The sequence below is a fragment of the Microtus oregoni genome, unplaced genomic scaffold (genome assembly GCF_018167655.1).
Source record: "Microtus oregoni isolate MIOR12 unplaced genomic scaffold, Mior012 000027F_ref0000203, whole genome shotgun sequence".
Classification (NCBI taxonomy): Eukaryota; Metazoa; Chordata; class Mammalia; order Rodentia; family Cricetidae; genus Microtus; species Microtus oregoni.
In genome coordinates, this window is record NW_024543086.1 from 34,397,458 (window position 1) to 34,411,797 (window position 14,340).

Below are 14,340 nucleotides of genomic sequence, written 5' to 3' on the forward strand. Positions count from 1 at the left end.
GTTGTACCTACCATGCCTGGCATTCAGGACTTCTCTGGAAAGACTAAATCGTCATCAGAGTTCTCACCTGGCTCTTCTGAACACACATACCTGAAATGCTTCTTCATACATGCTAAGAGCCTTGGAAATGGAGGCTGTTGGTGGAAGCAAGTACCAAAGATGAACAGCAAGCGCACGCTTCCAATCCAGCTGGGAGCATACATTGATTTGCTTCTGTTCAGAGAGCTGCCACACCTGCAGGAGACAAAGGATCACAAGACAACTTTATGTATCCTGGTTATTACTGCCTGTCTACCATCTGCTCTTATGGTTTGTTTGTTTCTGAGACAGGGAGGGCCTCACTATGTAGACTAGACTAGCATTGAACTAAGAGAGCTTCCTGCCTTTGCCTCTCCCAGGTGCTAGGATTAAAGGACTGCACCACCACCACCAGTCTTAATGTAATCTTGCCTCCTATTTTCTTGCCATAATCGATAAGACACCTATAAAGACACAGAATCAGACAAAGAATAAGCAACAAAAATTGGCTTAAAATATCACTCCACTTTTGGTATAATGAAGAGTGGTGACTATTAAAAATAACGATACTATACAATGGAAAATGACCATACACGGAAAATTGAAGAAAAACTTTCAAGATTATTCTCCAAAACTGACCTTACCTGTATAAACACATATACAAAAATGAATCTATACATCAATACAGATGTAAAAATGTTAATGTTTGAGAAGACAGAGGATTATACAGCTTACTATGCACACACTACTATGATATACGATACAGACTTCAACTTTATATTTTTGTATTCATTTATTATCATATGTGGGCAATACGCATGGCATGGTGTGTGTGTGAGGACAGAGTCTGTAAGAGTCTCTCCTTCCACCAAGTGGGTTCCACCTCTCTTTACCTGCTGTATCATCTTGCCAGCCCCAATTTTACCATTTATATAATTAAAAGAATTCTTTCAGGCCAGTGAGAAGATGGCTGAGTGTGTAAAGTGTGAGAACCTGAGTTTGACTCTCAGAAACCACTTGGTAGAATGAGCGAATCAACTCTGGCAAATCATCCTTTGTTCTTCATGCACGTACCATGCTTGAGACTGAATGTGAGAACACAGAAACTATGTTTGGTTAATTGTCCGACATACTTTTCTGGTTTGTTTGTTTTTTAAGACGAGGTTTCTCTGCGCAGCCCTGGCTATCCTGAAATTTGCTCTGTAGACCAGAATGGCCTTGAACTCACAGCAATTCACCTCCTTCTGCTTCCCCAAGTGCTGGGATTAAAGGTATGTGTTTTGAGACAGGGTCTCTTTTATGTAGTCTCAGCTATACTGGACTTCTCTAGACCGGGTTTGATTTGAACCTGGACTAGATTTCAAAGGGGATCACCTTCTTCTGCCTCCCAAGCGCTAGGACTAAAGGTGTGAGCCACAGTACCTGGCTACCTGACATTTTAATTTAAAAATATTTCTACCTAGAAATGAGACCAAACTGGCAGCTATATCAACCGTATACAATTTACAACAAACAAACAAACAAATAAATAAAAAATTATTATGACATTACCGGTTTTCCAGCTAACAGGGCAAATATGCGCAATCTCTCATCCTGGATGAAGCAGTCAGCCTGGAGTTGATGCCAGTCGGCTAACTGCATGGTGAGCAACTCTCGGACTGACTGGCTCCCCACCAACTGAGACAAAAGAAGAGCAAGGCGATGATCACCTGTAACAGAAACACGAGTTTCCAGGTGAGGACAAGGGTTAAACTACCTGATGACAAATGCAGGCTATCACCATCGCACCTCATCAGCGCTAAAGTACAGACACTTTCCACCTGAGTACACAATCTTAAAGTATACAAATATGTAGCTATAATAACAAATTTTCTACTCCTTCTGTGACTCCTTTGAGTTCAAGGTCAGCCTGGTCTACAAGCTGAATTTCAGGACAGCCAGGGCTGTATATAGAGAAACTCTGCCTTGAAAAGCAAAAAACAGCTGGGCGGAGATGGCACACTCCATCAATCCCAGCACTCAGGAGGCAGAGAGAGGTGAATCTCTTTGAGTTTGAGGCCAGCCTGGTCTACAGAGCAAGTTCCACAACAGGTTCCAAAGTTACAGAGAACCCATCTTGAAAAATCAAAATCAAACAAAAAAAAAAAAAAAAAGGGGGGGGGTTGCTGTGCAATCATTTGGCTTCTAACACCTATGTAACAAGCGGGGTGTCCCATGCACACTTGTAAGCCCAAGTCCAAGTGAGGTTGGAGACAAGATTGCTGAGGTTTGCTGGATTCCAGCCTAATGAGAAAACACTAAACTCTGTTGGGGAAAACTATTTTAAGAAGTGTTGCTTTTGTTTATGCTGCCTTTGTTTAACTCTGTGAAGCTCTAATTCTTTGCCTGTCTAAAACACCTGATGGTCTAATAAAGAGCTGAACCGACAATAGTGAGGCAGGAGAAAGGGGAAGCGAAACTAGCAAGTAGAGTATAAACAGAAGAAGAAATGAAGAAGAGGCAGAGGCAGGCGATCTTTGTGAGTTCAAGGCCAGTCTGGTCTACAAGAGCTAGTTCCAAGACGGGCTCCAAAGCCACAAGAGAAACCCTGTCTTGACCCCTCCCCGCAAAAAAAAGAAAGAAAGAAAAAGAAACAAAAAACCAAAACAAACAAAAAAAGATATACAGAAGCAAGAAAAGGAAAAAGCCCAGAGCAAAAGTGGTCTGAAAATTTAAGAAAAGCTGGCTAGCAACAAGCCCAGATAAAGCTGGGCATTCATAACTAAGAACAAACATCTGTGTGTGATTTACTTGAGAGCTAGGTGGTGGGCTCCTCAAAAACACAAAGACCCTGCTCAAAGGAGTAGAAGACACCCATCAGCCTCTTCTGTGTTCATTTGTACACATATACACATAAACAAATACATGTCAAGCCAGGTGGTGGTAGCGCACGCCTTTAATAGCACTCGGGAGGCAGAGTCATGTGGATCTCTGTGAATTTGAGGCCAGCCTGGTCTATAGAGAGAGTTCCAGGACAGGCTCCAAAGCAACAGTGATATCCTGTCTTGAAAGACTGGAGGAATATGTCAGTGCTATATTAAAAGATTGCTAAGAAGCACTTGACTATTGCTATCTATAATATTTTATATGAAAAGAACAGAATATACATCAGGAAATTATCTTTGACAGGCAAGGACACTCACCACTATATTAATGAGGATAACTAGGACACCAAGTGTGAACCGTTTACATGTATATGTTGTTCTGTGGGCATGCATTTATGTATGCTTTATGATTCTAAGAATAACCATCTAAAGTAAAGCTCACACACTAAAAATGTGTCTTAGAATAAGCTCACACACTAAAAATGTGTCTTAGAATTTGAGTGATTTTAGCCGGGCGATGGTGGCGCATGCCTTTAATCCCAGCACTCGGGAGGCAGAGGCAGGTGGATCTCTGTGAGTTCGAGACCAGCCTGGTCTACAGAGCTAGTTCCAGGACAGGCTCCAAAGCCACAAGAGAAACCCTGTCTCGAAAAAAAAAAAAAAAAAAAGAATTTGGGTGATTTTGCTTATTGTTTTCTACTTATCTACAGTTTCTGGTTTTTACTATATATGCACATAACAAAATCAACAAAATTTTAATAAACAATATTTAAGTTGGGAAGAACAAGACATGGTCTGTAGAGGAAGCAACCATCTTCCTGGAATACAGATAAAAGGCAAATTACAATTAAGGGGCAGGGACAGTGCACAGGAAGAATGTAGTGATGCAGAGGATCTCATTCCTACCTGACTGCTGTGCCAGAGAACAGGCCTCACTAATCCTACTGCCTGTGAGGTAGCTGAAGACAGCTTCTATGGGACTGTCTCTTCGGGTTAAGGAAACTTCCTCTTCAATCACAGGTGCAGCAGTACGCGACAGCCAGCGGGAAAAAGCTCTTCTTCGCTCCAGAACCTGAATGTATTCGGTGGGTTCGTCCAGCTGGCTGTCAAGCTCCTTTAGGTGGCCCCATAGGGCTTCACATAATGTCCACGTCAGGCTCCAGTGCTTCAGAGCTAAGAAAGCACAAAAAGTAATGCTATGAAAGTTTGTTGATTACTGCTGAAAGTCTATCACTAACTGTGGTCAAAACACATCAATTTCCACCACACACACTCAACTCCCAACCCATTCACCTCAACTTATAAGTTGCATAGGTGGAGGGTATACTTGCTCACTCTATGGACCTGTGATACTTACCTAACGACATAATCTGATGACCCTTAAACAAATTCCTCTAGCCTAGTTACGGTTATTAACTGTGACAGGCAAGAAATCATTCTTTAAATGAAATTCTACTACAAAATGCTCTAAAAAATTTTTGTGTATGAATGTTTTGTATGTATGTGTGTCTATGCCCCATGTGCATCTGGTGGCCACAGAAGCCAAAGAGGGCATCAGTAGCCTTGGAACTGGAGATAAAGATGGTCGTGAGACTCCATGTAGGTGCGGGGATCATTCACCATTTGCACCTCACTTCCCCACAACAGCAGCAGCAGACTGTCTGAGCTAGTTTTCTTTCTGCATTCTAAGACCCAGAGACTTTTGGTGGAAACAGAACCACTGATAGGGCTACTGTCCTGCAAGCCGACCCCCACACATTTGAGTAGTACACATATATACAAGCACACACACTCTCTCTCTCTGTAATGTTGAGCCTGCCACGAGTCTTAATAAAGGTGCCAAATACCAGAGAGAAGACAGCCGCTTAATAAGAGGTGTTAATAAAACTGAACATTCAAGTGCAGGAGACCCAGGATAGATTCCTACTCCCCACTTTGATCTAAGACTTGAGACATTTATACTGTACACGACTATGCAGTGACTTCCTGAATACCTAATAAGCAATCAGTGCTGGCAAAATGTACTCAGCAAAGAGCTTCCGCATGGCGTAAGAGTCAGCTGTCAAAAGACAAGTTATGAAATGGGAGGAGGTATTTGCTAGTTGTTTGTCTAATGGGATTCGTACGGAATAAAGATACTAAAAAAAGTTTTAAAAAGAAACGCCAAACAATCAATAAATGGTTAAACAAATGAGCCAACACTTTTCTAATGAAGTACAAACCTTTAGCCACTAGGGAAATGAAAATCCAAACTCCCTTGAGATTCCACTTCACCCAGTTGGAATGATTAATATTAACATTAAAGAAAAATGAAAACCAAATCATTAAAATATACAAATACTGATTGATACAGCATGTAGAGAAAAGGAAGTTTTATATATTGTTAAAAATGTAAATTAGCCTAGTCACTATGGCAGGCAGTATGAGGACTGAAAAAACTAAAATGTAACTACAGGGTGATTTAGCCAAAGAACAAAAGCCAACTCCTAAGAGATACCTGAATACCCACTGTGACTGCACCATGATTTCCAACAGTCAAGTTAGGGAATCAGTCTTGATCTCTACCAACCGACGTAATGGACAGAGAAAGTGTGGTCTGAATACATGGTGGAGGTTTACTGAGCAATAAAGAAGTACTAGGGCATCTGCAGGTAAATGGATGCTAAGCAAAATAAGTCAGATTCCAAACAAAACAAAATAAAATTGGTATCCCATGTTCTCTTCTGTAAGTGGAATTTAAGAAAAAAGGAAGTTAAAAAGAGAAAGGAAAAGCGATGCTTAGTGGTATATGCCTTTAACACTTAGCACTTGGGAGGCAGGGGCAGAAGGAGGAGATCTCTGCGTTAGAGGATAGCTTGGTCAGGATAGACAGGGCCACACAGAGCGACAGACAGACATGATAATAAAAGGCTAGGAGGGATACAGAAAGGATAAAGTTAAGTAACAGGGATACGAGAGCACAAATAAAATCAAAGTATGTTCAGACACACACACACACACACACAGCTAGCACATGCCAATAACAATAATAAAGGGCAAATAACTGCACATCTTCTGATTACAATTACAACAGTAATTGTAAATCTAAACTTCCTACATAAACTTCAAGCACTGTTACTAACTGTCTCTGTCATTTGTCAGTTAAAGGGCTTCCTGTCACTTTCAGGCCACTACCACTACTATTATTTTTTAAATTTTAAGTCAGTAAAACTTTAGAGAGGAAACTGTCCCTATAAAGATGATTTGCAAGACACAGTTAAATATCCTGGTTTGAAATAGAAGGAATATAATCACAGAAATCCAAGAGATTTGACTAGCTATACTTTTCAAAGGAAGTATTTATACGTAAAAAGGGCATAAGAGTGCCTGTAACTCATAATTTCCTTCTTCTTGTCCTTGGCGAGCTGCAGGAATACGTAAGCACAGGAAGTCACCTTATACATGTGAAGAAATACATCCTCCTGGAATACACACTACTGTTAACCTGGCTCCTGGGACAAAGGCCAGCAGCATAATATGTACTCACTTTGTACTTCTGGTAAATCTCTGGGTGCCTCTTTAACCCAATCTGCATAATCATGAATGACTGAAACCCCAGGGTTGGGGACAACGAAGGGACACAGCTCATCTACATGGACAGTGCTATGCTTTAATTTGAGCTCCAGAGGCGTCTGGTATAACTGCAGATCTTCATCCAGCTTCCTTTTTCTCAAACCGAGTTTTTCCAAATGAACTTTGAAGGGGGATTCAGACAGACTAGAAGAAACAACAGGAGAGTCAGAAAATAAAGAAATAGCTGAAATTTCCCTACGACCAACCTTTGTTTCTTTGCTGATTTCCAACAGAGTAAAAAGCATTTCACTGTAATGTTTGTTTTTTAAGAGAGGGTTTCATGTAGGCCAGGCTGGTCTTGGAGCATGTAAGCAAGGATCACACTGAACTTCCCCAAGTGACGGGCTTACAGGCACGTAGACACGGGCAACTACAGTGGATTTATGCTGTGCATTCTGTACAAACACTCTACCAACAGAGCTACATTCACAGCTCTCAGAGCTTAGTTCTATTTTTAGCAATGATTTTTCAAGATTGATTAGTATGTAAGTATGTGTGTATGCTGAGGTCTGAGGGCACCAAGAACCAAACTTGGGTCCTCTGAAGAGTAGAAAATACTCCTGGCCAGTTAAGTAAGTCATCTTTCCAGCCTCAGCTCCTTAAATATTGAAAAGACTAATGAGATGGACTGAAATATTAAAAACGGTTTATATTGTATATACACAAATATTTACACATATAAAACATAGAAACTCAGTGACCAATAATTTCTAATGACCAATACTGATGTTTATAAAATCATGCATAAATGATATAATGTAGGATAAACCAATCAACTGTAACGCAACAGAGCACATCTCAGGGCCCACGTATGGATGGGAGTCAGTAGTTACTGGCTTCACTCATTCATGATGACCTACAAATCTCAAAGCCAAAAGCTATATGTACAATACCTAGTCTGCAAATACTTGGATTCCAAAGTTATGAGACACATCTCATGTAGCTCTTGAACTTGTTATATAGTCAAGAAAGACTATGAATTTCTGACTCTGCAGGCTTCATAAACCAAATGACGAGATATGGGTGTATCCACACCACACATGGCCATAGTCTGTTTTAAACTGAAGTCGCAGAGACTGAATGAAGCCAGGGCAAGCTATGGAAGTGCTGTTCCACTGGGCTATTTCTTAGCACTTGAGTTTCTAAAACAGATTCTTAGATTCTTGCTATATAGCTCAGAATAACCTTCAACTTGTGATCTTTTCTGCACATCTTTGAGGGCTGGGATTACAGGTATGGTCTAAATTCAGATGAGCATGAAGTCAGTCTGACCTTGATAAGTTTTAAGATATTAATAATCTCTAAAATAGTATAATACTATAAGCTAGAAGCAATTAAATTTAGAATTCATTTTTCTGTGAGGTTAAGGTCTGATGATTTTTATTTTTCCAAAAATCAACTTCAAAAATAAGTAATCATATTTATTTAATCCACAGTAAATGTATAAATTTAAGTATTATAAAAATACATAGGAAAATTGTACATATTTTGTATAATACATTCTGTATGATAAATATCAGAGACTTAACTGTAGGAACTACATAGGAACATATATGATACTGAGTATATAGAATACATGGGTTAAGAAATCTATATAGAAAGATAAAAAAGCAGGGTGCTGACCTTGTTTTTGTGATAACAGAACAACCCCCAATTACAATGTTGTCACTCCCAAAAAGCATCAAGAAACATAACTCACGATTTAACAGCTACTGGATTGGGCAGGAATCCATAATCCATAGAATCGGCAACCTGATGATTTTCCGGTTCATGAGAGCCATGTAGTTGTTCTCCACTGTTAGCAAGAATCCAGTTGGGGCCCCAACCAACCCTAAACGAACGTCCCATGAATAGGGCCATGTCCATCAAGAGTTTCCCCTTGCCATATGTAACAGATTTTTCAAGAGGGACTAGGCCTGGTTGCCTGCGTATCCCCACTGTTTTCAGCTGAATCTCAGGAGCTGGGCTGGGCACTGTAAACACAGTGGCCAGCGGCAGAGGGACAGACCAGGGGGATGTGGATGGGACATTCATTAGAGATGAAGTTCTGGGAGTGCGACATTCTTGGACGGAGGCATTTGGTGAAAGAAAAGCTCCACTTGCAAATTTTGATTGCAGCAACCCACCAACTGAAACAAGGAGGAAAAGACTCTAAACCAAAGTAACAATTAAGAACACTAAACATGTTACTTTTGCTCTGTTTTTGTTCTCTTGATACATAGTCACTATGTAGCTTATGCTCTAGAACTCACTAGGTAGTGGAGGCTGCTTCGCCACACTTGGCTACAATGTATCCCTGGCTGTTTTAGAACTCACTATGTAGACCAATTTATCCTTGATCCACCTGTCACCTGTTAAGAGTAGTGTGCCACCACTGTGTGGCTCATAATAATTACTTTTAAGAAAAGGTTTTATTTTATATTATGTGTATGTGTGTAGGTATGTCAATATGACTGTAGCTACCTGTGGATGCCATGTGCCCAATCCCTCTGGAGCCAGTTACAGGTGGCTGTGAGTTGCCTAATGCGGGTGCTGGGAATCAAGGGTCCTCTGTAAGCACAGTACAAGTTCTCTTAACATTGAGCCACTACTCCAGCTCACAATAATTATCTTTTCAGCCATGAAATTATAGCAAGAAATGTAACGATTTTATAATGAAAAAACTGCGAGGTATAGTGGTATATGCCTTTAATCCTTGCATTTGAGTCCAATGCCAGTCTGGTCTACAAAGTTAGTTCCAGGACAGCTAGAGCTGTTAAATAGAGAAACCCTGCCTTGAAAATACAAAAATAAAAGAGAGAGAGAGAGAAAAAAAAAAAAGTGAGGAAGCTGGACTCAGAAAAGTAACTCCCCCCCCCACCCCGCCCCCAGGGTTACTCTCTAGCTTTGGAGCCTGAGCTGAAACTAGCTCTTGTAGATCAGGCTGGCCTTCAACTCACAGAGATATGCCTGCCTCTGTCTCCCAAGTGTTAGGCATGTGCCACCACCGCTGGGCTCGAAAAGTAACTTTCTAAATCCAAAGTTATCAAGTAGCAAGACTGAGTGATAAACCTGGGTAAAACTCAATGGTCATGTCCTTACTGAAAATCCCACATGCAATAATATTATTTAAAAAATGACGGATGCAACTGAAATGTTGCATGTTTTCTCTTATTTAGGGTCTTAGATGTTATAGATACTCTACACTATTTATGTTCTGATGACATGAAAGAAAAAAATGTCTGGCTATCAAAGCTGACTAGCGAAAGCAGGGGACAAAGAAAGGGGAAAAGGCAAGTTACTAGCTATGAGGAAATGGAGACTATATATACTACAGGACACTATAGGGACTTGAGAGAGGGAGGCTCAGTTAAAAGCATTCCTTACTTTTGGCAGAGGACCCGAGTTTGGTACCCTGAGTTTGGTACCCAGCACCAACATGGCTGCTCACAACCATCCCTAACTTCAGTTCTGACACTTTCTTCTTACCTCTGTAAGCACTGCACACACATGTAACATTGCATATATATAGACAGAACACTTAATACACATAAAATAGACATTTTTCAAGACGGGGTTTCTATGTCTAACAGCCTTGGCTGTCCGGGAACTTCCTCTGCAAACCTGGCTGGCCTTGAACTCAGATCTGCCTGCCTCTGCCTCCTGAGTGTTGAAATTAAAGGCATCCACCACCACTGCCTGCACAGAAAATATTGGTGTAAGCCCCTCAATCATTTAATTCTAGTTTTTAAGTCTTGTGCATGCGCATATGAGTGTGTCTGCACCATGGCACACACTTTTAGGAGTTGGTTTGCTCCTTCTACCATGTGGGTCCTAGGGATCAAATTTAGGTTGGTCATCAGGCTTGGTGACAAGCACCTTTACCGGCTGAGCTCTTTTTTTTTTTTCCTTCAAGATAGGGTTTCTCTGAGTAACAGCTCTGGCTGTCCTCAACCTCACAGAGGCCTCTGCCTCAAGTGCTGGAATTAAAGGTACGTGCCGCTGCCACCACTTGGCCCCTATTTAGCTTTTAAGGAAACATCAACAAAATTTCTACTGGTAGTTCTTTACCTTTCGAAGTATTTTGAAATTACAACTGCTTAAAGTCTTACTGATATTAATACTCCATAACCTTTTTTTTAAGGAGATAAAAATTTAACAAGTTCGTGTTTTTGCTTGCATGAGTGTATGCCATATACTTCAGTATCTGAGGGGCCAAAAGAGGGCACTGTGTACCCTAAAGTGGAATTACAAATGGTATTGAGCTACCATGAGGAAACTGAAAATTGAAGCCAGGTCCTCTGGGAAAGCAGTCAATGCTTGTAACTGCTGAACCATTCCTCCAGCTCAGTACTCCAGAAACTATAACCTAGTAGTAATCCTACTAGGAAAAGTTTAAACTCTACTATGTGATTTACCCCGCAAGACTATTCAAAGGTTTAGGGAAAAGGAGTAACTTTTACTGTCAGTGAAATTTTTCTAGGAAAAAGATCCTAGAAAGCAGTAAAGAGAATGAAAGGACTTACAACATAAAAAGAACATGGCAATTTGTGAAATCTTCTTAGTATTGTGTTAGAATTTAAGACATTAGTCCTTAATCCGTAATTCACATTCATAAGTGATTAAAACACGCTCCTCAAAAAACACTTATGATGCTTAAAAACTTGCCACTGTCTGTAACCTGACCTTTTTGTTTTAAAATATTATTCATTTGTGTGTGCATGTAGGTTGCATACATGTGCCATGGTGTATCATGAATCTAATTGGTCTTAATAATACAACCCTCAGACTAAATGCCCGAGCTCCTATTTCCTCCTGCTGCATATTCCTTTCTCTGCCCAGCCATGTCACTTTCTGTCTCTACTTCCCTAGTACTGGGATTAAAGGTGTGAGCCGCCACTGCCTGGCTCTGTTTCTTTTAAACTGACTCAATTTGTGTAGTCCAGGAGGGCCTTGAACTTAGAATCTGTCTGCCTCTGTCTCCCAAAAACTAGGATTAAAGGTGTAAGCCACCACTGCCTGGCCTCTGTGGCTAGCACCACACTCTGATCTTCAGGCAAGCTGTGTTTGTTACAGCACAAACAAAACATCACCACACCACGGTATACATATGGAGTTCAGAGGACAATGTCAGGGAGTCAGTCATTTCTTTCCTTCCACCATATGGATTCTAGAGACCAACCTCAGGTATCAGACAAGTACTTTTGTATACTAAGCCACTTACTTTACTGACCCATTTACATTTTTTAAAAGAAATTATTTAATGTGTGCGAGTGCCTAAATGAATGTATACATATCACGTGTGTGCCTGGTGGCTAGGGAGGCCAGAAGAGGGTGTCAGATCCTTTGGAATCGGACAACAGAGGGTTATAAGCCACTATGTGGGTTCTGAGAACTCGCTCATTTGGGATCCTCTCCAAGAACAAGTCCTCTAACTGTTAAGCCATCTCTCCAGCTCCCTTGGTCTGGCTGTGTTACTCTGGTAAACCTCAAACTCATAGCAATCTCCCTGTCTTGGATAGTAAGATTATAATGGATATTTAAAAATGCCTATTGTTATTCATATTTAGGGGTTCTGCTAGAGAAATCCATTCAGCTTAGAAGGATCTAACTCAACAGTTTCTTGAGAAACAGCACATTTTATACTGTACCTATTGAGCGGGATTTTGATGAGTGGGAGGCTGAAATGGGGAGCCTAGGAGAACAGATTTCTTGAACAGTATCTCCTTTGGAGGGGAAGTGACTGAAGCGTTGATCCACCGCATCTACATCTTCTTCATCAACAAGCAAGGATGCCTTCATGATCTAAAAAAGGCACTATCTATAGAATGACTACTTCCCATAAATGAAAGACCATAAAAGAAAAATACAGTTTATATGAGCCAAAAAATAGCCCAGAACAAGTGTACAGTTTTGCGACCAACACAATACTTCACTGCATGTGCCTCAAAAACTGAACTCATGCAATTCTCGTCTTGTATTCACTGTGTTCCACCAGTCCTGGCACACAGTGATTACTATTATTTGCTGAATAAATAATTTTAAAGTCAAACATAAGCCAAAGGCTAAACTCACACAAAAAGGTTGCAGCTATAAAGAGAGAGAAATTCAGCCTATATTTACCACGTTTCTAAGATTTCTAAGTTTGAAACCCCAAGACTACTCTGTAAAGCAGACTGTGATATATATTTAATAGAACTTAGTGCTGGCAATTGTTAACAGATCTTCTGATTTTAAGCAGGAAAAACAGAAACCACCTGTGACACTGGCCTATTTCCTTCCATTATACTGAATTCTCAATAGTCTAAAATTTATAATCAAAGAAGAGGTATGATGTCACACAGATATTAAATATTAGTTTGGCTTTCTGCCGTAGTAAGGAGGGCCAGAACGTCACCTGTAAGACATGTGGATTAATTCCCAGTGAAGATGCAATGTGTGTTGAAGCAGACACAGGCTCCTGATCCTCAGGCATGCTCTCTTCTAACACAGAATCCAAAACTGGCTCCTGGGTGATATCTACCATGTCACTGTCCAGTTCCACAACCCTCCCTAACTGTTCGACTTCTGGGCTCTGGCTCTGCAGACAGCAAAAACAGAGAAGCAAACAGATTAGTGGTACATCAGATAAACTTTACTCAGAATATGATCTAGAAATATTCTGCATATTCTAAGAGATGAGGGATTTGCTAAAAGCTTCAATACTAATTGCCTCTCTAGGAATCTGGGACACAAATGTTTCACGGACCATCCTTCTGGAATTAGCATGAAGCAGGATCTAGATCTAAGCCAACAACCATGCAGTGGTATTTAGAGACAAAGGTTATATCATATCTCCTTTTGTTAGTAACTATAATTCCTGATCTACATAGAGTTACCCTGTCCTCCCAATGACTCGGAAGTAACTGAAAAAAGAGAAATAATTATTAAGCACAGGCACTCTCTCAAATTACATTTATTGCACAAATAATTACATTTATTCCCTTGTATTTAATGTGTTTGTTTTGTTTGCATGTATGTACATGTACCTTTGTGTGCCTGGTGGTAGAAAAGGCTAGAGGACAGCCTTAAAAAACCTGGGACTGGAGTTACAGATGGCTATAAGCCACCATGTGAGTGCTGGGATCTGAATCTGCGTCTCTCAAGCCCCAATCTTTGCATTTTTTGTTTTGTTGGTTTTTCAAGGGTTTCTCTATACCATGGCTGCCCTGGAATTTGCTTTGTAGACCAGGCTGGCCTCGAACTAAGACCCGCCCGCCTGCCTTCCAAATGCTGGTATTAAAGGCGTGCGCCACTACCGCTCAGCTATAAACTTGTGGTTAATAATTTTGGTTCTGGAACGTACTCTTCTGAGTGACTAGAGTAACAAGTGCAATGTGTGTGCAGTCTGATGTGGAGTATGAGTAAGGTCCACACTTACTTTCCCTGAAAAGATAAACAAGCGACAGTATTACAGACAACTCCAATTCTTTTTGTTTTAAAGAATCAAAAGTTACATTTACAGAGGCTGGAGAGATGGCTCAGCACTCAGCAATTAAGAACACTGGCTGTTCTTTCAGAGGATCTGGGTTGAATTCCCAGCATCTACATGAAAGCTCACAACTGTCTATAACTCCAGTTTCAGAGGATCTGACACCCTTACACAGACATACATATATACAGGCAAAAAACAAAACAAAACAAAAAACAATCAATGCTCATAAAATAAACTATTTTCAAAAAGTTACATTTACATTATAAAGCAATTTTAAAGACATAATAATGACAAAATAATTTGGTCCAGTCAGTACCGCTTGAGGTCCTAGGTTTAGATTCCCCAGCATAAATGCAAGAAGTCAATCACTGTAGGGCACAAGCAGGAGGCTCT

General features: G+C 40.5%; 1 protein-coding gene across 7 annotated transcripts in view; it reads right to left on the minus strand.

Annotated features, from left to right (window-relative positions):
- Nup98 (nucleoporin 98 and 96 precursor) overlaps positions 1 to 14,340 on the minus strand; it is a 95,237-nt gene that overhangs the window by 12,134 nt on the left and 68,763 nt on the right. For all 7 annotated transcript variants that reach the window (XM_041675971.1, XM_041675970.1, XM_041675973.1 and 4 more), the window contains 7 exons: positions 12,871 to 13,053; positions 12,125 to 12,278; positions 8,194 to 8,623; positions 6,409 to 6,638; positions 3,789 to 4,055; positions 1,570 to 1,727; positions 91 to 234 (listed from right to left, as the gene is read on the minus strand). In XM_041675971.1, coding sequence (XP_041531905.1) covers positions 91 to 234; positions 1,570 to 1,727; positions 3,789 to 4,055; positions 6,409 to 6,638; positions 8,194 to 8,623; positions 12,125 to 12,278; positions 12,871 to 13,053 — 1,566 coding nt within the window. The remainder of the gene's footprint in view (positions 1 to 90; positions 235 to 1,569; positions 1,728 to 3,788; positions 4,056 to 6,408; positions 6,639 to 8,193; positions 8,624 to 12,124; positions 12,279 to 12,870; positions 13,054 to 14,340) is intronic.